The sequence below is a fragment of the Hemitrygon akajei genome, chromosome 23 (assembly GCF_048418815.1).
Source record: "Hemitrygon akajei chromosome 23, sHemAka1.3, whole genome shotgun sequence".
Classification (NCBI taxonomy): Eukaryota; Metazoa; Chordata; class Chondrichthyes; order Myliobatiformes; family Dasyatidae; genus Hemitrygon; species Hemitrygon akajei.
Genome location: NC_133146.1, coordinates 20182276 through 20209872, shown reverse-complemented (window position 1 = coordinate 20209872; position 27597 = coordinate 20182276). Strand labels below are relative to the sequence as shown.

Here is a 27597-nt window from a genome sequence, read left to right as displayed (position 1 = left end):
CCCATGGTTCATCCAGTGCTTCTGTTTGGGGAAGACCCTGAATGATTTTGTGGGGACACACTCATCAACAACTATTTTAATAAAATCCGTGACAACCATAGTGTACTCATTCAGATCCACAGATAAGTCCTTGAACATGCCCCAGTCTAGCAACTTGAAGTAATCCTGTAGCTGATTTTATCTCCCACAACCACCTCTTTGTTATCCTAAATTCTGGAGCTTTGCTCTTTAGCCTCTGCCTATACACCCATATGCATGTAGAAGAACAGCCAAATGATTATAAAATGCAGCCTGGGCATGGAATGGTAGACATTCTGTACATTAATATAATGGAGGTCTGGTGGTCATTCAGAAATGAAACAAGGAAACATACTTTCACACACTCAGGTTAAAATCTGGAACACACTTCACAATAATTTGTGAAATCAAGTGAAGTTTTAAAGAATTTTGTATAGTACTGAAGGACATGTATCATGGAAAGGTAATGGGAGCCAGTCTGTATCTGATCTAATTGAATCCTCTCAGTTGCCTGAAATGCCTTCTGGTTTTGCATTTCTCTTTCCTGTCATGGGTCTGTGTCCATAACTTCAAACCACACATCCACAGTACAATTCTGAAATGTATCATAAACTAAAGCAGAATATAATATGCAGCTTCTGCCTCTATATAGTTACTGGCAGGGATAGGTTTGCTGACTGGTACATTAAAACGCAAAGCATGTGCTTTTGCTGAGGTTAGGTATTTTAATCAGCACGATAAGAGGCACACCCACCCAAGCTGACAGCAAATAAATCCAAATAAATTCCACACTGGGTCACAGACTGAACATGGCAATTTTGGAAAAAGAGCTAGAAGCACAGAGTGAAAGCTGTGGCTTTCTGCCATTTTAACTCAAGTTCTCCTTTCAGAAGAGATACTATTTGCAGGGTTAGACCCACCACAGAGGACATTGGCTCTGACTGTTCAACGGGTTACTACAAAGTAGACTTGTTCAATGCCTCATTAGCATGAAAAATCTGGAAAGAAAGGCATGCAGCAATTCACAGAGGAATCATTCAAGCAAACTTCAAGATCAGTTGGGAACATTTTACATCAACAAACAAATCAAGCATTTAGTTAGATCTTCATATACCGTCTTGCATCTTGGGGAAGCAAACTTGCTCTTTACTTCCGTACACGTCAATAAAGTTCAGTTGGCAATATAAATGTATTTTTTTTTAAAACCAGAATAGTCAATGGCATAGAAAGAAATAATTTCAAACTAATTTGAAACACAATCCATGTAGCTACATAGTGAATAAACCTTAAAACTAGCACTGTTATTAAAACTACCCTGTTTGTAAGAACACACACCAGTCACACAATGAGCTACCATCATCCTATTAAATCAAGAGAACATAGCTAATATTTCAGCTAATTCTTGCATGCAAAAGTATGTAATAGTGCCAGGAATGAGCCTTCAAAAGGTGTAGATAGTCAGAAAGATTATGACTGAAATTCTACGTCCACTTAGAGTCCTAGAACACTGCACCACACAAACAGGTCCTTCAGGTCATCTAGTCCATGCTGAACTATTAATTTGCCTTGTTCAATCAACTTGATTCTGGGTCATAGTCCTCCAAAAATATTCCATCCATGTACTCATCCAAACTTCCCTAAAATGTTGCAAACAAACACACATCTACCACTTCTCCTAGCAGCTTGTTCCACACTTGCACCACCCTTTTATGAAGCTCACGCTCAGGTTCCCCTGAAATATTTCACCTTCAACCAATGACTGCTTGTTCTAGTCTCATGCAACCATAATGGAAAAATCCACCTTGCATTAATCCTATTGATATCCCTCAATTTTGTATATGTCTATCAAATCTCCTCTCATCCCTCTTTCTCCTACACTCCAGAGATCAAAATCATAATTTATACAACCTTTCCCTATAACTCAAGTCCTCAAGTCCCAACAACATCAGAATTAGAATTGGAATCAGGTTTAATATCACTGGCATATATTGTGAAATATGTTGTTTTGCAGCAACAGTACATTGCAAAACATAGTAAAAATATAAATCACGATAACATATATATTAAAGTATTAATTATATTTCTTGTCAATTTTCCTTGTAAATGTTCTCTATACTCTTTCAATCTGCACACAACACTCAAATTTAGCCTCACCAACATCTTATACAACTTCAACATACCATCTTAATTCCTGTACTCAGTACTTTGATTTACAAAGGCCATTGTGCCAGAAGCTCTCTTTTCAAACTACCTACCTATGACACCATTTTTATGGCAACTATCCACTACCACACTCTCATGAAGCCAATGTCTAATCCAATTTACTACCTCATCCTGCATGCCAAGCAAATGAATCTTCTTGATCGAGCTCTCATGTGGGATCTTGTCAGAGGGCTTGCTAAGGTTCATGTAGACCAGGGGTTCCCAACCTGGAGTGCCTGCACCCCCAGGGGGTGTGAGATGGAATTTCAGGGGGTGCAACGAAGAATGGCTTGTGTCCTTGAGTGATGATTCACGAGTCATCACTCAGCCAGCTGCCAGTGTGACTTGAGAAGTGGTAGTAACGTTTGTCCCAAGTGCACTCCAGTCTCCCACTGCCCAAGTCGAGAGAGACATAAACTCACTCCAGTCTCCCACTGCCCAAGTCAGCGGTGAGGATTCTCATCAGTGTTACCTGGGAAGTTACACCTCAGAGTTGAGGAGTCAGACAGACAGACAGACATACTTTATTGATCCCGAGGGAAATTGGGTTTCATTACAGCCGCACCAAGAATAGTGTAGAAATATAGCAATATAAAACCATAAATAAATAATTAAATAATAAGAAGTTAATCATGCCAAGTGAAAATAAGTCCAGGACCAGCCTATTGGCTCAGGGTGTCTGACTCTCCGAGGGAGGAGTTGTAAAGTTTGATGGCCACAGGTAGGAATGACTTCCTATGACGCTCAGTGTTGCATCTCGGTGGAATGAGTCTCTGGCTGAATGTACTCCTGTCCCTAACCAGTACATTATGGAGTGGATGGGAGTCATTGTCCAAGATGGCATGCAACTTGGACAGCATCCACTTTTCAGACACCACCGCCAGAGTCCAGTTCCACCCCCACAACATCACTGGCCTTACGAATGAGTTTGTTGATTCTGTTGGTGTCTGCTACCCTCAGCCTGCTGCCCCAGCACACAACAGCAAACATGATAGTACTGGCCACCACAGACTCGTAGAACATCCTCAGCATTGTTCGGCAGATGTTAAAGGACCTCAGTCTCCTCAGGAAATAGAGACGGCTCTGCCCCTTCTTGTAGACAGCCTCAGTGTTCTTTGACCAGTCCAGTTTATTGTCAATTTGTATCCCCAGGTATTTGTAATCCTCCACCATGTCCACATTGACCCCTTGGATGGAAACAGGGGTCACCAGTGCCTTAGCCCTCCTCAGGTCCACCACCAGCTCCCTGGTCTTTTTCACATTAAGCTGCAGATGATTCTGCTCGCACCGTAGCCCTGTACTCAGCCTCATCTCCCTTGCTGATGCATCCAACTATGGCAGAGTCATCAGAAAACTTCTGAAGATGGCAAGACTCTGTGTTGTAGTTGAAGTCTGAGGTGTAGATGTCTCATCAATGTTAGCTAGGTTACATCTCAAGAGTTAAAAATCATCTCATAATGCCAAAATCATTATACATCCCAAATCAACCATTGAGTAATGACTTCGCGTTAAAACCAAACCCACAGACAGTAGGTAAGTTATTCAATTATAAAATTCTAAAAAGCTGCATTTTGATAAAAAGCAGCTGAAGTCATTCATTCGTATTTGTCTCAATGCATTAAAGAAGTTTTTGAATTTCAAAGGTTTTTTTTCTCTTAAAAGGATTTTTTTCTTGAATCGTTGATAATTTTGAATTGTGTTAGTTGAGGAGGTATCTTGGTTAACACCGAGGACTTTGAATCGTATGATGGGAGTTCATATCTCTGGTAATCATCGGAAATAGGTGTGTAAATTCAGCAGAGAGTAGCCTAATAAGTTGCGTTGCGTCCCCATAGCATTTCCACCTGACAATTTATCTTGGCGTAACCACAGGTAATATCGTAATATAATATTCAAAAGCATATTTCTCGCGATACTTTGGTATAGGCGTGTCTGGTTGAGTAAAACGGTCATCCCTGACTTAGTCAGATAGTTTTTCTCCTATTAGCTCATATTTTTCTCTTTACCCTTAACCCTTCATCATGTCAAAAAGAAAGAAATGGAATGATGACTATATGTGCTTTGGTTTCACTTGCACAACAGGAAAACTCCAGTGCATTCTTTGTAGCGTTGTGTTTTCCAAGCACTTCAAGAACAAGCATGGCGGAGCTGATGTTGAAGGACATGATGTTGGGTCATTGAAAATCAAAAGAGCTTGTTTTGATTCACAAGGAACTCTTCCAAAATTAGGTTTTGTTTCTGTTGGAAAACCACTACTTCTTGCTTCATACCAAGTGGCATATAAAGTGGCCAAATCCAAGAAGCCCCATACAATTGCGGAAGATCTCCTCAAGCCATGTGCACTGGAAATGGCAACAATTATCCTGGGCAAAGAAGCAAGAAAAAAAATTGAACAGGTGCCCCTATCAAATAATGTCATTCACAACCGAATCAGTGATTTGAGTGAAGATATTTTGGACCAAGTTATCTCAGATGTCAGAGCTAGTCCTCTTAAAATCTCTATTCAGTTGGATGAGTCAACTGATGTCTCCAGTTGTAGTCAACTCATCACATTAGTGAGGTATGTCAATGATGGTGCTGCGAAGGAAGTTTTCCTGTTTTGTTAAGATCTGAAAACAAACACATCTGCAAAGGATGTGATGCAGCTGGTGAAAGATGATTTAGATGCTTTTTGCCAAACATGATTTAGATATCAAAGTCATTGGTTCTGTGTGCACTGATGGGGCACCTGCAATGCTTGGAAATAAATCTGGCTTTTCTGCATTGATGAAAAAAGATTCAAGACTTGCAAGTTACCCATTGTTTTCTTCATTGGCATGCTTTGGCATCAAAAACATTGCCTCCAAATTTGAAGAAAGTCCTTGATACTTGTGTGAAGATCATCAACTGGATCAGGGGCATACTTTGAACCATCGCATCTTCAAATCATTTTGTGAGGATCTGGGAAGTGAGCATTCAGCTTTCCTTTTCCACACAGAAGTCCGTTGGTTGTCACGAGGACAAGCTTTAACCCGTTTCTTTGAACTGCGGGAAGAAATCAAAGTTTTTCTGGAAGAGCATGAATGTGATCTGGTTGGGGCAATGGAATCACAGGAATTTGCCCAAATGCTGGCTTACTTAGCTGACATTTTCACTTGTATGAATGACCCGAGTGTTTCTCTTCAAGGAAAAGGGATAAACATATTAAAGGCTTGTGAAAAGTTGAATGCCTTCAAAGAAAAGTTACGTCTTTGGCGTCGAAGGATAGAAAAAGGCAGTCTCTCAAATTTTCCTTCACTAGAAGAGATGGTTGATGATGCTGGATCCATAACTCCTACTGTGCATGAAGAAACTGTGGCTGGAGACCTGAAGATTTCAGAAGAATGGATCATGAATCCATATTCCTACAATTTGGAGAAAATGTCAGATGACAAAGAGCTGAAGGAAGATCTTATTGATTTGTGGAAAAATCGAATTCTTGAAATGCAATTTGAAAGCAAGACTTTGGAGGAGTTTTGGAGTGCAGCACTGGATATGTTCCCAAGACTTGGTGGAAAAGCACTCCATGTCCTCATTCCATTTACAACAACATACTTGTGTGAATCTGGATTCAGTTCTCTTTTGTCAATCAAGAATAAAATCTAGGAATCACCTGAACCCACAGGCAGACCTGCGGATCGCAGTCAGCAAGAAAGTTCCACGTTTTGACAAAATCATGAATGAGAAGCAGGAGCAAAGAAGTCATTGAATTTTATGTTCACAATTGGGATTGATTTTACTGTTTACAATTTTTTCTGAATAAATTAGAATCTAATTGCTCAATTTATATTTACATTTTATGCACTGAGTTAAAAGCTTATTTTTTTAAGTTTAATTTGTTCACCCGCAGTATTGCATGTGGTTCAAAAATTAGAAATTAGACTTCTTCATCTTCAAATGTGATATTACTTTTGTAGGGGGTGCGAACATTAATCAAACATTTCCTAGGGGTGTGGGGCATAGAAAAGGTTGGGAGCCACTGATGTAGACAGTATCCATTGCCTTTCCTTAATCAACTTTCCTGGCAACCTCTTCAAAAAACTATTTGTTTGGTTAGACATGATCTATTGCATGCAAAGACATGTTGACTATCATTTATCAGACCCTTTCTATCCAAAAACTCATATCCAATCCCTTAAGAGTAACTTCCAATAATTTATCTACTACTGATGTCAGGCTCACTGGCCTATAATTTCCCGGCTTATTCTAAGAGCCCTTCTTGAACAACGAAACAACATTAGCTGTCCTTCAGTTCTCTAGCACTTCATCAATGACCAAAGACATTTTAAATGCCATGGCCCCTGCAACTTCTGCATGAGCCTCCCACAAGGTCCAAGGGGGACACTTGTCAGGACCTGGGTATTTACAGTCATAAAGTCATATAAAACTACAGCACAGAAACAGGCCCTTTAACCCATCTAGTCCATGCCAAACTATTGGAACTGCTCACTGCCATTGACCTGCAACAGGTCCATCACCCCCCATATCCCTACCATCCATGTACCTATCCAAATTGTTGAAATCGAGTTCACATGCACCATTTGCATTGGCAACTCATTCCATACTCACAGCCCTCTGATTTGAAGTAGTTTCTCCTCATGTTCCCCTTAAATTATTCACCTTTCAACCTTAACCCATGGCCTCTAGTTGTAGTGCCAACCTCAGTGGAAGAAGCCTGCTTGCATTTACCCTATCTACATCCCTCATAATTTTGTATATCTCTGTCAAATCTCCCTTCAATTTTCTACGCTCCAAGAAATAAAGTCCTAACCTAGTCCCTCTACCTTACAACTCAAATCCTCCAGTCCTGGCCACATGCTAGTAAAATTTCTCTATATTCATTCAACCTTATTTAACCTTTCCTTTTGGTAGGTGACCAAAACTACACATAATACTCCAAATTAGCCCATGATCGACACGATTTCTCACTGATCTCACTGAGAAACATTGAGAAACATTGAAAATCTATGAGGACGAGTGCAGAAGGTGAGCAGATGTTTAGCACTGTCTGCCTGTGAGTGACCAGTCTCCCTCTCCCTCACTGCTGCTGGAGGAAGGTGCCCGCGTTTGATCGGTCTCTCTCTCTCTCTCTCTCTCTCTCTCTCTCATTGCTCCAGAAGGATGTTGATGGTGTCTTGGGCAAGGTTTAATTGTAGCAGTTTGTGGACTGGACTCTGTAGTTCATGTTTTGAAATGCTTGTGGTTGCTCCTTTTTAGTTCCTAATTCCGAGCGATCTTGATCATGGCAGGCTGGCTCTGTGGCCCAAAGTTAACAAACAACACAACGTTAGATTGAACTAAACTGAGCAAGATTGAAGAGAGCCATTAGTATGACGTTATTACAACTTGGGGCAACAAAGGTCAATTCTGATGTCATCTGTAAGGAGTCTGTACATGCTTCCTGTAGAATGTGTGGGTTTTCTCAGGAACCTCCAGTTTCCTCCCACAGTGCAAAGACGTAACAGTTAGTAGGTTAATTGGTGGTTGTAAATTGTCCCGTGATCAGGCTAGGATTAAATCAGGGGCTGCTGGGCGGTGTGACTTGAAGGGCTGAAAGGGCCTGTTCTGTGCTGTATCTCTAAGTTGGCTGCAATACACTAGCATGTTAGTTCAAGATTTAAGATTGTTTATTGTACATTTTCCATACACAAGTGGAAAGGGGAAAAAAAATGGTTGCCACTCCAGGCCCAGCCAAAGAACTGATTCTGGACTTCAGAAAAGGTAAGACAAGGGGACATACCATGCTACACAGAGGGATCAAAAATGGAAAGACCTCAGCAATTACAAGTTCTTGGGTGTCAATATCTTTGAGGATCTATCCTGGTCCCAACAAATAAGGCATTACAACAACTAGGTTTCATTAGGAGTATGAGGAGAATCGGTGCATCACCAAGGACTTTGCAATTTTCTGCTGAATACCATGGACAGCATTTTAACTGGCTACATCGCCATTTGGTATGGGGGGGGAAGGGACCTGCACATGATCAAAATAAGTTGCAGAGTTGCAAACTTAGTCAGCTCCATTATGGGCACTAGCCTCCATAGTAGTCAGGACATCTTCAATGAGTGATGCCTCAAAAAGTCAGCATCCATCATTAAGGACCTCCAGATTCCAAGGCACATCCTGTTCTCATGCTACCATCAAGGAGGAGGTACAGGAGCCTGAAGGTACACAGTCAATGATTCAGGAGCAGCTTGTCCGCTCTGCCATCCAACTTCTGAATGGACATTGAACTCATAAACACTGTCTCATTACTTTTTTTGCACTAATTATTTAATTAAACCTACACATCTATATACATGTATACATACACACACACACACACACACACACGTATATATACATATATATAAAAAATGCATTGCATTGTACTCCTGCAGCAGAAACAACAAATTTCACGACAACACATGCAAAACGCTGGAGGAATTCAGCAGGCCCGGCAGCAGCTATGGAATAAAGCAGTTGACTTTTTCAGGCCGAAACCCTTCAACAGAACTCCGTAGATGCTGCCTAGCCTGTTGAGCTTCTCCAGCATTTTGTGTGTTGCTCAGATTTCCAGCATCTGCAGATTTTCTCTGGTTTGAAATTTCATGACATATGCTGGTGTTAGAAAACCTGATTCTGATTCAGATGTAGTAGGAAAAAAGTACAATAAGCAAAAAGAGCACAATAAAGAAACAAAAAAACACAATAAGTATAAAAATATAAAAGCAATCCTATAAAACACAATGTACAAGTAACTTATATACAGAGATAGATTATATACATAGACAAAGTAACTCTAGATAATGTATTAATAGAATGCAAAATAAATGAATCTTTTTCAGACTGAATTAGTAAATTGGATACATTGGCACAGCAGGAGAAGCCAGAGAGTGGTAGTAGATAGTTGCCCCTCTGACTGGAGGCATGTGGCCAGCAGTATGTTGCAGGGATCAGTGCTGGGTCCATTACTGTTTGTCATCTCTATTAATGATCTGGATGATAATTTGGTAAACTGGATCAGCAAATTTGCAGAAGTCACCAAGATTGAGGGCACAGTGGAAAGCAAGTAAGGCTATCACAGCTTACAGCAGAATCTAAACTAGCTGGCAAAACGTATACGATTATGCGGATAGTCAGAGGCTTTTTCCCCAGGGCTGAAATGGTTGCCACAAGAGGACACAGGTTTAAGGTGCTGGGGAGTAGGGACAGAGGAGATGTCCCTGAGTTTTTTTACTCAGAGAGTGGTGAGTGCATGGAATAGGCTGCCAGCAATGGTGGTAGAGGCGAACACAATAGGGTCTTTTAAGAGACTTTTGGATAGGTACACGGAGCTTAGAAAAATAGAGGGCTATAGGTAAGCCTAGTCATTTCTAAGGTAGGGACATGTTCGGCACAACTTTGTGGGCCGAAGGGCCTGTATTGTGTTGTAGGTTTTCTATGTTTCTATGCTTCTAAAATGATCTGAAAAATGGCAGATAAATTTTAGTGCAGACAAATGTGGGACATTGCACTTTGGGAAGACAACCAGGGTAGAATGGTAGGGCATTGAGGACTGCGGTAGAACAAAGATCTGGGAATACAAAACTATAATTCATTAAAAGTGGCATCACAGGTAGACAAGGTTGTAAAGAGAGCTTCTGGCACATTGGTCTTCTTTATTATGGAGTATTATGGAGTGCTCGAGGAGTTGTGTATTCAATTTTCATCTCCTCACCTTCAGGAGGTTGTACAGTACTTACTAGAGGGACTGGTTTCAATTTTTGTCAAACAGACTCCTGGGGTGTTGAATTAATTAAATAAAGAGTATTCAATAGGTTTTGTTATACATTCTTGAGCAGAGTTTCTCAACCAGGGCTTCAGCCCATGAGAGGTTGTGATTTAAAAAAACATCATTTTTTGAACTTTGTGTAGCACACGATGCTAGCACTCGCAGTGGTGGGCAGAGACTGAGCAACCTCATTAGCAATCTTGTTAGTGGTTCTCAGAACAGTATGGCAGTGCAAATGGGGCTATGTTTATTTGGTTGAGTCTATTCTCAGTTTTTGACCCGAGATAAGGGAGACTGTTGATAATTAGTGACCACTGCTTTGCACGGAGGGGAAGACGATAGGATGGTGAAGAGTATGAAATGCATTTTCCGAACATTGAATGGACTTACCTAACTTGGGCTGTGATGTCAGCCTCCCCCTCTCAAATTACCTCTCCCTTGTGTGCTGCTGACTGACTTATGGGAGTGAACAAACTCTATCAATGTAACAAAAAACTGGAAAGAAATGTTCATTCTAAAGAAGGAATGTTTACGTGCCACAATTCAAATGCTGGCCTGCCACTATGCTGTTGTTGTAAACGCTGCAAAAGGTGGATTGTGTACGTTAGAAGTAAATTTTTGTATTTGTGAAGTCTTAGTATTTTTTCGGTTTTCTCATTTATTTATTATGTCATTCTTATTATGCAACAACGGACACAAAAGAAGTTCGTCTTTACAATGAAAGCTACTTATGAATGGGTTTTATGTGGTCTGATGATCCAAGTTGTCCGATTCCATTGTGCCTAGTCTATGACAAACAACTTACAAATGCAGCAATGGCTCCAGCAAAATTGAAGACACTTAACTACAAATCACTACCATATGACACGTAAAAGCCCTAATTATTTTAAACGTCTATTGGAATATCAAAACAGAGTAAAGCTTTTGTTAATAAAGTCACGAACAATAAAAAGAATCAAGCAGCAATTATTTAGTAGCTGAACTTATTACCCAAGAAAGGAAAAGCCACACAGTTGGTGAGAACCTACAAATACCAGCATGAAAATTATAGTGGGTAAAATGCTAAGAACAAGATGCAATACAATAAATTGAAAAGGTTTCACTCTCAAACAGTGTGATTAGTCGATGTATTGATGACATGCCACATAATGCTGAAGAAGTTGTGTAATAAACTGGAAAACAGCTTCTTTATCCAGATTGATGAGTCAACAGGTTTCACCAATAAATGTCATGTTGTAGCATTTGTAAGATTTGTAAATGATGATGAAATTCAAGAAACTTTTCCTGTTGCAAAGAACTACCCGAAACAAGAAAAAGCTAAGATATACAGTATTTAATGTTCGGTTTTCATAACTGGAAACAAAAGGTCTGTCTCAGAGGAACTGTGTTGGCATCTGTACTGATGGTGCCTCAACAATGGTTGGCTCCATGAGGTTTTGTTTCTCTTGTAAAAAAAAGAAAATCCTAATGTTGTCACAACACACTGCTTCAGCATTGCAAATAAATTTTCACGTCGTAAACAGCATTAATTAAAATCAATTTACAACCTTTACTTAAATTAAATCTACCGAACCTACATTTAGAAAAAATAAATCCCATTTTGGCTTAATCCAGTTATTTAACAGAAATTTGTTATGTTTGCCTTATCAGTTTTTAAAATTTATGAAAGAGAAAGAAAGATTAATTTCCAGAAAAGTAACCTCAGCTTACCTACCTGTTTTTTGCCCCCAAAGTTGGCTAAGAATTCATTCTCTACTGAAAAGAACATTGGCAATTATTTTTGAATTATACATTTACAACTTAGTGATCACACTAACGTACCATGAGCTGTGGATATAATTTTTATGCAGGGTTTCCTTGAGACCTGAAAATTATTTCAAGGCTTCCCCCAGGGCAAAAAGGTTGAGAAAGGCTGCTTTAGAGTTTGGACAAAATTGAAGATGAACATACTGAAACATGTTAACTTCTTTCGGAAAGGTTGGTAGATAGGAAATGTTTTGACAGATATGGACGAAGTGCAATCAAATGGGACTAGTTCAGTTAGGAGACCTTATCAGGCTGAAGGACCTGTTTTCCCTGCTGTACAGCTCTATAACTACTTATATGGCGCAGACCACATGTAGGAAAAATGCACATGCTGGCTCAGGAGTCTACAACTGCCAGTGTGCCCTTTTAAAGTAAGCAGACCAAAACTGTGTATTGTACTGCATTCAGAGCCTACACTGCAGGAAAGCATTCTTATAATTAATTATACCCTGTATAATTAACAATAATAATACTTCCCTTTTTCTAAACCACAATCTTTTTGCCGTAAGTGCCAATATGCCATTTGCCTTCTTAACTACACTGGACCTGCCTGGTAACCTGTTGCTTATTTGGCACAGGAATCAGAATCTCAGAATAAGTGGTTAGCCATTCAGAAAATGACATGTTTCACTTCAAGAGTGGTGATTCAATGGAATTCTTAATGTAAGGGTTGCAAATATTAAATCACTGATTGCTTTCAAAGCTGAGATTAATAGATTTCTGAACGTTAGTGTATTCAATGGATATGGTGATAGGACAAAAAATATTATTGCGTGCAAGATAATATAATCTTGTTAAAAGACCAAGCAGACATGAAAGAGCAAATGCCATGCTCTATCTCTTACTTATTTATTGATATAGCATAAATACATTTAAGAAAAGAGTACAGATGAGCAGATAAAGTTAAACAAAGGGTAGGAATAAGCTCGTACACAATTGCTGAGCAGATGGGCCATCCACGTGCCCTAAATTGTTTCTGGATGGTTCAAAGGTTCAAAGCAAATTTCTTATCAAAGTACATGTCACCACATACAATCCTGGGATTCATTTTCTTGCAGGCAAACTCAAAGTCCAATAACCATAATGCAGTCAAAGACTGCACCAACTGGGCATACATACAGTGTGCAAAAGACAACAAACTATGCAAATACAAAAAGAAAAATTAATAACAATATTAAATAAATAAACAATAAATAGAGAACATGAGATGAAGAGTCCTTGAAAGTGAGTCTATTGGTTGTGGCCATATTTCAGTGATGGGGCAATTGAAGTCGATTGAAGACATCTCCTTTGGTTCAAGAGCCAAATGGCTGAGGGGTAGTAACTGTTCCTGAACCTGCTAATGTTAGTCTTGAGGCTTATTTACTGATGGGAGCAGCGAGAAGAGAGCATGACCTGGGTGGTAGGGGTTGCTGATGGATACTGCTTTCCTGCAATACTGCTCTATGTAAATGTGCGCAATGGTGGGAAGGGCTGTACCCGTGATAGACTGCCATATCCGCTACTTTCTGTAAGACTTTCCAATCAAAAGCATTGATGTTACCATACCTGGCTGTGATGCAACCAGTCGATATACTCTCCAGCACACGCCTAAAAAAAGTATCATGCTGAATGTTTAAAACTCCTAAGGAAGTAGACACACTATAATGCTCTGAAATGATAACACTGAGGAATTTAAAGTTGCTGACCATCTCCACCTCTCATCTCCCAATAATAGCTGGTCCTGGACCTCTGGTTGCATCCAGAAGTCAATAATCAGCTCCTTTGTCTTGTTGACATTGAGTAAGCGGGTGTTGTCATAGCCTGACTCAGCCAGATTTTCAATCTCCCTCCTGTATGCTGATTCGTCACCACCTTTGATTCAGCCTATGCCAGTGGTGTCATCAGCAAACTTGAATATGACATTGAAGCTGTGCTTAGCCATACAATCGTAAGTGCAAAGTGGGCAGAGCAGAGGGCTAAGCATACAACCTTTTGGTGCACCTGTGCTGATGAATTTTGAGGAGATGTTGTTGCCAGTCTGAACTGACCAGGGTCTGCAAGTGAGGAAATCGAGCATCCAATTCCACTAGGAAGTATTGAGGCCAAGATTTTGGAATGGAAAATCCTACAGAAAGTAGTGGATTTGGCTTAATTATTCGTTTTGAGGAGACTTATATTATTAAATGTTGACTGTAGTCGATAAAGAGCATCCTAATATACACATCTTTGGTGTCCAGATGTTCCACAGTTGAGTGACGAGCCAATGAGATGGGGTCTGCTGTGGGCCTGTTGTGCAGTCAGGCAAATTGGAACAGATCCAAGTCACTTCTCAGGTAGGAGTTGATATGTTTCATCTCTCACCTCTCAAAACACTTCATCATTGTGGATGCAAGTGCTTCTGGACTATAGTCATTGAGTTGTCAGTGACAGCCAGTTATGCCTCAAGCTGTAGTGAACACAAAGTATCTACAAATAGCACAAAAGATTACTTTACTGGGAGTAGTGGATGATTTAAGTTGCTACTCACCAGGCAAGAAAGGAATGCAACGCAATTTGGGATCCTTCTGTCCTCCTTCAACAGGAAACTTGTCCAAGAGCTGCATCTGCAATGAGGAAAGAAAAAGGACTCATTTCTTACAAAACATTATAGCTTCATGATACAATTCTATAAATAATCTCAGAATCCTTCAGTACTGAGATCATTTTATTAAGTCATGGAATTATACTTTAAATGCAAGAAACCATGTTCCTTTCCCATTTTGCCTATTAATTTTCCTTCATCTTCTTTAAACTCCCAGCAGAAGCAATTACATTTGTTTCAACATCTAGATGACAAATCTCTGGGTAATTTTTTTTTGCGTAATTTATTTTTTATTGAAGTTCATCATCAAACAAACATTTCCATAAAATGTATTTCAAATACTATACATATATACCATATGTCATATTTGCCACAAATCTCCACTTAATATTTATCTGAGGTATACACTTATAGAAAAGAGGAAAGAAAGAACAAGCAAAAGGAGAAAACTATGTACAAGTAGGGAGTGATTTTTTTTTTACAACATATTCATTGATTTGTGAGAATAAAATCAGGCCTATGAGGTATTATGTAATTAAACCATTTTTTCCAATATGAATAAATTGTTCCAACTTGATTAACAAATGCTGTTATCTTCTCCATTTTGTAAATGTCCATTGTAATTTCCATCCATGCGTTGAAAGTTGGGCTCTCCTGTGATAGCCATTTCCTGGTAAGAGTCTTTTTACCAGCCACCAACAGTATACAGTATTCATTAAATATTTATCTCTTTTCAACCATTCTTGAGGTATACAGTTGGCCCTCCTTATCCGTGGGGGACTGGTTCCGAGACCCCCGCAGATACCAAAAAACACGGATACTCAAGTTCCTTATTTAACCTGGCTCAGTGCAGTGGTCTTTAGGACCCAGCGGAACCCCAGACTTTATTTAACATTCTCAGTGCAGTGGACATTAGGACCTGGTGGTGCAGCTCTGAACCTGCAGTGCTTCTGTTCACAAAAATAATCATGATCACGATTGGAAAATAAAGTGGAAGTAATAAAGCGATCGGAAAGTAAAATATGTACTATATACTAAGAAAAACGTTTGACTAACTGACGCTAAATAATACCGGATGTACATGTTCCGACTTCAAATCCGACTTAAAGACGGACTCAGGAATGGAACTCATTCATAACCCGGGGACTGCCTGTACTTTTAAGTCATTTCTAGATTACTTATAATACCTAATACAATGTAAATACTACGTAAATAGTTGTTATACTGTATTGTTTAGGGAATAACGACAAGAAAAAATAGTCTGTACATGCTCAAACAACAAGTGCTGGAGAGAGAACTTCCGGGTTTTCTCGATCCGCAGTTGGCTGAATCCATGGATAAGGAGGGCCGACTGTATACCCAAAATATATGGTCTTACTTTCTAAGGGTATTTCACATTTAAAGATGTCTTGTAGGGCACTATGTTCTGAGCAATCTTTTCAATAGATTAGTGAATCCAGCTCTGTATGATGCTTCCCTTTAAGATGCTTTGCCAAATTTTTCAGTGTCAATAGAGTCATAGAAAAGTACAGCAGAGCAATAGACTCTTTGGCCCATCTAATCTATGCTAAACCATTTAAACTGCCTACTCCCATTAATCTGTACTAGGACCACAGCCATCCATATACCTATCCAAACTTCTCTTAAACATTGAAATTTAGCTCATATGCACCACTTACTCTGGCAGTTCATTCCATGCTCTTATCATTCCCTGAGTGTAAAAGTTTCCCCTCATTTTCCCCTTAAACTTTTCACCTTTCATCCTTATGACTTCTAGTTGTCGTCCCACCTAACCTCAGAGGAAAAAACCCTGCTTATATTTACCAAATCTGTACCCCTCAATTTTGTATATCACTATTAAATCTCCCCTCAATCTTCTACATTCCAAGGAACAAAGTCCTAACCTATTCAATCTTTCCTTATAACTCAGATCCCCCAGACCCAGCAACATGCTTATAAATTTTCTTTGTACTCTTTCAACCTTATTTACATGTTTCTTGTAGTTAGGTGACCAAAACCACATACAACACTACCAATTATTCTTCAATGTCTTATACAACTTCAACATCGCATTCCATCTCCTGTACTCAATACTTTGATTTAAGAAAGCCAATGTGCTGTTACGCCTGCGCCCCAACTCTGAGGGGCCAAAGGGTAGAAAGTAGCCCCCTCTTTTTTGAGAATCGCAAGATCGCTATTAATTCAGGTCAGGAGACCCAGGAAATGAGAGAGAGACACAGAATCCACAGGGGGTTTGGAATGTCCTAGCCCTCAGCGATTTCAAAGCCACTGGAACCGGCCATTGTCTCTTGGAGACGGAATTGTGTATTGAGCGCTGTGCTATTCATCGATGCCCTCAAGGAATGAGCAACGTGGGCTGGTTGGGGGGGATGGCATCCTCCCCAACCTGATTGACATCTGAGACCCCGTGTGTATGGATAAAAGAAGGTCTGGGGAACCACCCCTTTAGACGCACCAGGAGAAACGATAGAAATCCCGTGACAGCATTTAATAGCAAAAGCCGGTGGAAAGCCCACGTGCGTCCTTTTCCATTTGCCTCGGAATTGATGGGACTGACCACGGAAGACGGCTTAGCTAAAAAAAGAAAAAGGACACCGACGACATTTCGAAGGATCGACATCATAGACAGGAAAAACAGGTAAGTTCTGAACCCCATCTCTCTCTCCAGCCAAAAGCTGCAACCTAAATGAACTTGAGTGACTTTTATATTTCCATCGGACAATACATTATCCCCTAGACAACGATAGAGCTATTTCTTATTGATTATTATTATACCCGCGCTTTTAGATTTAGTATTGACGACGTATATTATCTGTATGTTTGCATTGATATTATTTTTGTGTATTTTTATCAATAAATACTGTTAAAAATAGTACCATCAGACTTCAACGGACCTCTCTATCTTTGCTGGTAAGTGACCCAGTTACGGGGTACGTAACAGTGCAAAAAGCTTTCTTTATGACACTATCTACCTGTGTCTACCACTTTCAATTAATTATGGCCCTGTATTCCCGGATCACTTTGTTCTACAGCACTCCTCAGTGCCCTGCTGTTTACTGTGTATGACCTACTTTGATTGGTCCAACCAAAGTGCAACACCTCACACTCGTTTGCATTAAATTCCAACTGCCATTTTTCAGCCCTTTTGCCAGCTGATCCAAATCCCATTGTAAGCTCTGATAGTCTTCCTCTCTGTCCATTATACCTCCAATCTTGGTGTCATCCGCAAATTTGCTAATCCAGTTTACCACATTATCATCTATATCGTTGATATAGATAACAAACAACAACAGATCCAGCACCAATCCCTGTAGCACTCCACTAATAACAGGCCTCCAGTCAGACAGACAATGATCTACCACCACTCTCTGGCTTCTCCCACAAAGCTAATGTCTAGTCCAATTTACTACATCTTGAATGCCGAGCGACTGAACCTTCTTGACTAACCTCCCATGGAGCAACTTTCAAAGGCCTGGCTAAAGTCTATCCGGAGAATATCCACTGCTTTGCTTTCTTTAACTTTCCTACTAATTTCCACAAAGGACTCTTTAAGATTAGTTAGACACAACCTACCACACAAGCTGACTATCTCTAATTAGTCCATGTCTATCCAAATATCCAGTCCCTTAGAATACCTTCCAATTACCCTCACTACTGATGTCAGGCTCACTGGCCTATAATTTCCTGGTTTATGTTTAAAGCTTTTCTTAAACACTGAACAATATTGGCTATCCTCTAATCCTCTGGCACCTCACTGGTCACTTAGAATAATTTACATATCTCTGCTAGTGCCCTGGCAATTTCTGCACTTGCCTCCCACAGGGTCCAAAAGAACACCCTAGGAATTGATCCACCCTAATTTCCCCCAAGACAGCAAACACCTCTTTCTCTGTAATCCATATAGGGTCCATGTAGATGATGCCATTTTACCTCACTTCTATAGACTCTGTCTGTCACTTGAGTAAATACAGATGCAAACCTTCACCTAACCATATGTCTTAATTTAACTCCATCTGCTATTCTTTGCCTTACTGACCTAGTTGATCAAGATTCTATTATAATCTGAGGTAACCTCCTTCACTGTAGAACCAACATTAGTGTTATCTGCACACTGACCATTTCATCAATGTTCTCCACCTTCACACACCATCTTCTCTACAATTCTATATAAAAATGCTGTTTGTTGTACATGCAGTTTTGAATAGTAACAGGACATCCAGGATTTCACTATAGACAAATTTCTACATCATCTTAACTATCTCTGCATTCTGAAGCTTTTGGAACATTTCTGATGTAATAATACCATTACATCATAGCTTTGTATAAACTTATTACCACAGATTTTCTCTGGTGTCTATTTTACTGGTTCCTATGTTCCATAAATTCACTTTTTCCATACATCTCTTGCCTCACTTTCCAAACCTCCAAGAGGACAACAACCTTGTTATGGTTTGGAGACTTTAGTGCTTCAAAGACCTGGAAAGCTATGTTGGCTGGTGTCAGGGCTTTATGCTTTGGTTCTTGGTAAGGTCACCCATGCCAAAGGTCAAAGGGTAGAGTCCAGATAAAGAGTGGACCACCAGTCCTCCGGGTTTGGGGGTTCAGATCAGAGCTAACAACCTTGAGAGGTAAAACACAACTGTGATGGAAACAACAAGGAGGAAACTTTCTATATCTGAGAAACGCCAGCGCACTTGGTCTCCACCCGGGACTTGCATGACTGACAATAGTAAACACAAAGAAAAAGCTACTGGCATGATGAAGGTAGCCCTGAAAACTGTCAGAGATCGACGACATCATTGCTGCCCTACACACCCGCAGCATAATAGGTAATAAGTCACCTTCCAAAGCTCACCATTATTACCATCAACTGTTAAATTTAATATTCTCCATCCAAGCCTTCACCTAACCACACGTCTGAACTCCCTCTCACTTTATATTACAGTCTATACTGTTCAATCTAGCCAAATTTTCATTTTGCCACATTAGTGAAAGCAGACCCTTAAAGCCCACTCACTAGTATTCTTACTAGTGTCTCTTTTCTCTGAGGTCAAAATCTTACAACTGAAATGTTAGAAGCTTGACCAAACTCTCCTGTCATGGTTTACTGTCCATTTCTTCATACTGAGAAGGTTGTTTTCCTGTTAAAAGCTAGCTATTGGTTGTGCAATGAAAATCTTTTTGTTCACAATAGAAAAGCATCGCCAATGCACAACAAATGGAAGACTGACTTGAGGAGAATAGATTTACATTTATTTACGGGTGTAACCTATGGCAGTTCAAATTACTGAAACATAGCTCAACAAGATGGTACAACATTGCAACTTAAAATACAACTTTAGGAAGCTGCAATATTTATTTAGTGATAGAGCAGCTCCAGAACATAAAAGATTCTTAGCTTAATAAATAAAGGCAAAGAATGCAGATGTGGAGTGAGTTATGTTAAACTGTGATATCATAGGAAAGCCATTGTGATATGCAAATCAAAGAGAGGGTACAAAAGCGATAATAGAATGGGTCTAGGATCAAGATATCTTAGCCACAAGGTTCAACTAGAGAAATGAGTAATGTTTCTTTCGAACAAGGGTTGATGTTATTTAAGAGTTGTACAAGATCATGATAACAAATCACAAAAAAAAAATCAAGTGTACCCATATACAGTTCAAGAACTTGGCAGACTTTCACAGTGAAGGACAAAAGATATGGACTAATAACTTGGGCCCATTGGCTTTTTGTGGTATATAGATAGATAGATAGATAGATAGATACTTTATTCATCCCCATGGGGAAATTCCAACTTTTTTCCAATGTCCCATACACTTGTTGTAGCAAAACTAATTACATACAATACTTAACTCAGTAAAAATATGATATGCATCTAAATCACTATCTCAAAAGCAATAATAATAGCTTTTAAAAAGTTCTTAAGTCCTGGCGGTAGAATTGTAAAGCCTAATGGCATTGGGGAGTATTGACCTCTTCATCCTGTCTGAGGAGCATTGCATCGATAGTAACCTGTCGCTGAAACTGCTTCTCTGTCTCTGGATGGTGCTATGTAGAGGATGTTCAGAGTTATCCATAATTGACCGTAGCCTACTCAGCGCCCTTCGCTCAGCTACCGATGTTAAACTCTCCAGTACTTTGCCCACGACAGAGCCCGCCTTCTTTACCAGCTTATTAAGACGTGAGGCGTCCCTCTTCTTAATGCTTCCTCCCCAACACGCCACCACAAAGAAGAGGGCGCTCTCCACAACTGACCTATAGAACATCTTCAGCATCTCACCACAGACATTGAATGACGCCAACCTTCTAAGGAAGTACAGTCGCCTCTGTGCCTTCCTGCACAAGGCATCTGTGTTGGCAGTCCAGTCTAGCTTCTCGTCTAACTGTACTCCCAGATACTTGTAGGTCTTAACCTGCTCCACACATTCTCCATTAATGATCACTGGCTCCATATGAGGCCTAGATCTCCTAAAGTCCACCACCATCTCCTTGGTCTTGGTGATATTGAGACGCAGGTAGTTTGAGTTGCACCATATCACAAAGTCCTGTATCAGTTTCCTATACTCCTCCTCCTGTCCATTCCTGACACACCCCACTATGGCCGTGTCATCAGCGAACTTCTGCACATGGCAGGATTCCGAGTTATATTGTTAATATTTATATTGTAATATTGTATATTATATATATTATATTGTATATGTTAATATTGTATATGTTAATATTTTAAGTATGAAAGGAGGAGATATGATAAGTTTACTGATACAACATGGTAGTGGTGATGGAAGATAGTTTTAGTGCCGTTAGATTCACGTCAGAGAGTTGCCATTATATGTTTTACCATAAGACATCAGAGCAGAATTAGGTCCATTCAGGCCCTTGAACCATTCTATTATGTCTGATTTATTATTCCTCTCAACTCTATTCTCCAACCTTCCCCCCATAACCTTTGACACCTTTACTAATCAAGAATCTATCAACCTCCTCTTTACATATACCCGATCACTTCACCTCAACAGCTATGTGTGGCAATGATTTCCACAGATTCACCAGCCTCTAGCTCAAGAAATTCCTCTTTTCCTTGTAGTTTTGCCTTTCTTTAAATTTGCTTATATGCTTATATAATCATTTGCAAAATTTTTAGTAACTTGTCGTATATCTGGTTCTATACCATAGTTTGTCTGCGAAGCTGAAGTGCAACTTGTTCAGTACTTGTTTGCAGGTTTCTTATCCCAGCTGGTTCAAGTTTAATTGTCATTTAACCATACAGCCAAACCAAACAGTATTCCTCTGAGGCCATGGTGCAAAACACAGTACCAACAGAGATACACAGCACAAGATTCATATAGCACATACATCAGTAAAATACATTCACATATATAATTTATACTCCAAGAACCTGAATTCTACAAATGTTGCAGCTGTCTGTACAGCTGTCTACAAATACAGCTCATCTTCTTAGTGAGTGAGCACTAGGGGCAACACTAATTCCAGCACTAACTCCACCTCTGGTGGAGTGCATCAACACCAATGCCTCTCTCCTGGGTGACTGTAAAACTGCAGTTTGAAACTAGTCTTTACTACCAGACCACTTTGCAGAAAGCATGTGCTCTGTTCCTTTGTTACCTCTATTTTCCTGGCTTGCTTGTACAGGTTGGCATTCCCTGACCTCTACTATGATGAGCATTCAATAAAACCATAAGACATAGGAGTAGAATTAGACCATTTGGTCCATCCATTCCATTATGGCTGATTTATTACTCCTCTCAACCCCATTCCCCTGGCTTCTCTTTGTAATCTTTTTTTTGTAATTTATTTTTTTTTATTGAAGTTCATCAAACAAACATTTCCATAAGATGTATTTCAGACATTGTACATATATATCATATATATCACAAAATCTCCACAAAGTATTTATCTGGGGTATATACTTATAGAAAAGAGTGGAAAGAAAAAACAAGCAGAAGGAAAGAACTATGTACAAGTAGGGAGTGATTTTTTTTTCTACAACAGATTCATTGATTTGTGAGAATAAAATCAGGCCTATGAGGCATTATGTAATCTTTATTTAATCATTATTTAATCTTCGTAATCTTTGACGCTCTGACTAATCAATAACCCATCAACCTCTGTTTTAAGTATACTCAATGACTTGGCCTCCTCATCCGGGCATGGCAATGAATTCCACAGATTTACCACCCTCTGGCTAAATAAATTCCTCATCTCTGTTCTAATTGGACGCCCCTCAATTCTGAGGCTGTGCTTTAACCTGCTAGCCTCTGTCAGAAAGCTTAAACTGCAGAGGAAGCTTGTCTTTCAGCAGGACAAAGAACCAAAGCACACTGCCAGGACAACCTTCGAGTGGCTTCAAATGAAGAAAATTGATGTCCTTGAATGTTCCAGTCAGAGTCCTGACCTTGACCTGATCGAACATCTCTGGCAAGCCCTCAAGATTGCTGTCCACTGCCATTCACCAACTAACCTGTTACAACTTGAACAATTTTGCAAGGAAGAATGGAAAAATCTTTCTCCATCACATTGTGCACTGCTAATAGAAACTTATCCAAAAAGACTACTGGCTATAATAGCTATGAGAGTGGTTCAAAAGGAGATGAATACTTTGGAACTGTTGACAGTTTATGGATTTTTAGTTTTTCATGCTTTACAATTTTCCCTGTTAATGGGCTGTACTACGAAAAAAGCAGCATTGATTCACAAATAAAAATTCTTAGTTAAATTGATCAAAATCCCTGGATGCAATACTCATTTATGTGAGCAAAGGGTTGGGGGCAAAATACTTCTGTAAGACACTGTTTCTTTGTATCATCCTCAAACTCGGCCACAAAGCCATCAATTATGTCATCCAAATCATTGACATATAATGTGAAAAGTAGAGGTCCAAACACCAATCCTTGCAGCGAACCATTAGTCACCAGCAGCCAACCAGAAAAGGGCCCCTTTATTCCCACTCTTTGCCTCCTGCCAATCAGTCAGTCTTCTATCCAAGCTAGTGCCTTTCCTGTAATACCATGAGCTCTTATCTAGTTAAGCAGCCTCATGTGCAGCACCTTTTCAAAGGACTTTTGAAAATCAATGTAAACAACATGCACTGACCCTCCTTTGTCTATTTTGTTCAAGGTAAGAGTAAGTTCAGCTAAAGGGAATAAAATCACTAACTGGGAAACTTTGCTTGATGATGCTATAATTCATACATACAGATTATTTTCTTTTATTTAAAGACACACAATAATCAGTTTATTATGGTCTCCATAATAGACAGCTTTTAACTCCAATAGCTTTTGCCTCTAAAACCAAAAATAACAAACCCAAACATGTTTTGATTCATATTCTATTTTTTCCCCAAAAAGTAGGCTATGAAAAAAACTGAAGTCATTTGTACAGACAATAGGAAGTCTATGCTGTAATTTTAGAAATCTCAAATGAAAAGCTGTTAGAGATCATTTAATTTTCCACCTAAAAAAATTAGATTTGCAGAAATGCAATACTTATTGGATTCCAGTATCACCAATTTTAGTTCCTACAAACCCGGATGCCTTTAGACAACATACTCTACGGCCTCCAGCTTCTGCTGCAGTCTGAACCTCAGCCGCCAGCATCTTGAGGCCAAGATTTTCTTCACTGCCACTGGGGCCCCGGGCTCTCCTTCACTCTCCAACCCTGTATTTCTTAGGATCCACCACCACCACTACCTATTTGGTCATCTTTCTTGAACAACCCAACACCCGCCTCTCCTCTGGTGCCACTAACACTTTCCACCCTCTGATCGCAGCTCTAATCCTTGTCATGTCTTCACCATTCCTTCCAACCTTCCCCGCTTGAAGCAGATGCTCTGTCCTCAGCAAGGGCCTCACCTTTCTCCCCCTTTCCACACACCTCAGTGAGTTTCACACCCACCACAAGGTAAAGCCATGACCTCTGTCTTTGCGCCCACTTCTTTGGCAAAAATTCTCCACCCTGCATGGATGACCCCTTCTCCCATCTCCAACCCTCCTCTTTTTCTTGGACATCCCACTCTGGTTCTCTGCCTGCTCTGGATCTTAATATCTCGAATTGCCGACAACATATCAACCAGCTCAACTTCGGCTCTCCTCTCTTCTCCTCAAAGTACTGCCCTCCACACTCTTATCCAAATCTTGAAGAGGACCCCACTCCAGACCATCAGAAAACTGACTCTGACACCATCACTGACCTCAACAACTCTGGAGAACTCACATCTACTACCACCAAGCTCAGTTCCCTCACCCTGCACTGCTCACTTCTACCTCCTACCCAAGATCCACAAACCTGACTGACCGGGACAGGCTCATTATCTTTGCTTGATCTTGCCCCACTGAACTCCAGTCCTCATAATCCAACTGAATTCTATACCCCTTGGTTTAGTCCCTTCCCACCTACAAAGTGTACATCCATGACTCTTTTCATGCTCTCAATCTCCTTACTAGCTTTCAATTCCCTAGCTCAGACCACTTCACTTTCACCATGGACATCCAGTGCCTATATACTTCTATCCCCTAGCTCCTCTTCTTTCTCAATGGAAAGCACCAACCAGTTCCAATCCACCACCACCCTTCTCTGCCTGGTAGTACTGGTCCTCGCCCTCAATTTTTCCTTCAGCTCCTCCCACTTTCTCCAGTCTCCACGGGTAGCCATTGGCCCCAGCAATGCATGTAGAACATTCTATGTTCCAAACCTTCCTTGTTAATACTCCTCAACTTTTCCTCCAATACATGCAAACATGCTGAGCTCATTAATTTCATCAACACACACAAAATGCCGGTGGAATGCAGCAGGCCAGGCAGTATCTATAAGAAGTACAGTCGACATTTTGGGCCAAGACCCTTCGTCAGGACTAACTGAAGGAAAAGATAGTAAGAGATATGAAAGTGGGAGGGGGAGGGGGAAATCCAAAATGATAGGAGAAGACAGGAGGGGGAGGGATAAAGCTAAGAGCTGGAAAGTTGATTGGCAAAAGGGATGCACAGCTGGAGAAGGGAAAGGATCATGGGACAGGAGGCCTAGGGAGAAAGAAAGGGGGAGGGGAGCAAGATAGAGGTCAGTACGCCAGACTACAACAGCGCTCCCCTTATCAGCAGGTTTTATAGTAAGGTTGGGATTGGTACGGAGGGAGTGAAGAGCAGGGAGAAGACCAGAGGAGTGAGCACCCCGAACACCCCGCTCTGGATCTCTTTATTGCTAACTGCCGACGGGACATCAATCAAATCAACTTCTCCACACCTTGTTCCAATTCCAACGTCACTCCTTTCGAACGTTCTGCTCTTCATTCCCTCTGCACCAATTCCAACCTTACTATAAAACCTGCTAATAAGGGAGGGGGGAGAGGCGCTGTTAGAGGTGACACTTCACCTGTGAGTCGGCTGGAGTGATATACTGCGTCTGATGCTTCCGAGCAGCCTTCTATATATTGGTGAGACCCGACACAGACTGGGAGACCGTTTTGCTGAACACCTACGCTCTGTCCCCCAGAGAAAGCAGGACCTCCTAGTGGCCACACATCTTAATTCCACGACCCATTCCCATTCTGATATGTCTATCCATGACCTCTACTATCAAGATGAAGCCACACTCAGATTGGAGGAACAACACCTGATATTCCATCTGGGTAGCCTCCAACCCAATGGCATGAACATTGATTTCTCTAAGTTCCGTTAATGCCCCTCCTCCCCTTCTTGCTCCATTCCCTTATTTATTATCCCCTGCTTTTTCCTCTTTTTTCTCTCTCTGCCCGTCTCACAATCACTCCTTACCTGTTCTCCATCTCTCTCTGGTGCTCCCCTCCCCCTTTCTTTCTCCCTAGGCCTCCTGTCCCATGATCCTTTCCCTTCTCCAGCTGTGCATCCCTTTTGCCAATCAACTTCCCAGCTCTTAGCTTTATCCCTCCCCCATTGCCTTCTCCTATCATTTTGGATTTCCCCCTCCCCCTCTCATATCGCTTACTATCTTTTCTTTGTTAGTCCTGATGAAGGGTCTTGGCCCGAAACGTTGACTGTACTTCTTCCTATAGATGCTGCCTGGCCTGCTGCCTTCCACCAGCATTTTGTGTGTTGCTTTAATTTCCAGCATCTGCAGATTTCCTCATGTTTAATTTCATCAACTTTGTCTCCAATTTCTATTCTATTCTTAAATTCATTTGGTCCATTTCTGACCTCTCTATCTCTGTCTCCATCTTTAGGAATAAACTGTCAACCAACATCTTTTATAAACATACCAACTCCCACAGCTATCTTGAATATGCCTCTTCCCACCCTGCAATGTATTACAATACTATGGAGGCATTGCTGCCATATGCAGTGATGTTTATGCCTTTTTTGACTTACTGGCAAAATTCATGTTTAGATGTCTGTAAAAATGGAACCCATTTATTATTCAGTTCTTCAGCATGAGGACAATTTGTATCAGGACAAGACAAATAAATGTCTTTGCTGCTTCTTAATAAAAATTGTCATTCAATTCCTTTTGCTACAATCTCCTGTTCCAAAGATGTCTACAAAATAACTATTAAAACATGCATATGCATTAATCAGAACACCACATTGAATGATTACATACATTTTTCTTTGAAACTTTTTGACTTATCCTATAAATAAGAAAGGTTAGCTAAGGCTTTCCAATATAAGGCACAAGGAGTAGAAACCAAAGCTCCACAGCTGAGAAACAATCAGCTCCTTAGCTCCCCAAGTTAGACAATTGCAAAGTATCATCACCTCAGATCCCATCATAAATGGCAGCACCTTATTCTAAAATTGTGCTAACTTTTCTTTGGATTTCCCTCACTCTTACACACACCCATTTCAGCATTCCAATTGACTTTTAACTCTGGTCCAGATCTCTGATTCAACTAAGCCAAGGGTTCCAAACCTGGGGTCCACAGACCCCTTGCTTAATGTTATTGGTCTATTGCATAAAAAAGGTTGGGAACCCCTGCACTGAGCAACTCCTCTTTTCGTGTCACATTCCTGTCCAAACACAGATGCAATTGTCTTTTTTTTAAATCTCTACCTTTCTAACAATCTCAAAATTCCTTCAAAATAATGTAATGATTCAATTGCACATCTTCCAATGTGATGTACTACATTTGGTGGTCATAACTTACCTCCCCTGAAATGGTAAAACTAAATGCATTTTTCTGTCCAGAAAAAATGACCACAGACTTCAACCTGCTTATTGCTTTAACCA

General features: G+C 40.3%; 1 protein-coding gene across 2 annotated transcripts in view; it reads right to left on the bottom strand.

The window, feature by feature from the left end:
* Positions 1 to 27597, bottom strand: part of sh3pxd2aa (SH3 and PX domains 2Aa) — a 266480-nt gene that overhangs the window by 202071 nt on the left and 36812 nt on the right. For both annotated transcript variants that reach the window (XM_073027125.1, XM_073027126.1), the window contains exon 3: positions 14308 to 14383. In XM_073027125.1, the coding sequence (XP_072883226.1) occupies positions 14308 to 14383 (76 nt within the window). The remainder of the gene's footprint in view (positions 1 to 14307; positions 14384 to 27597) is intronic.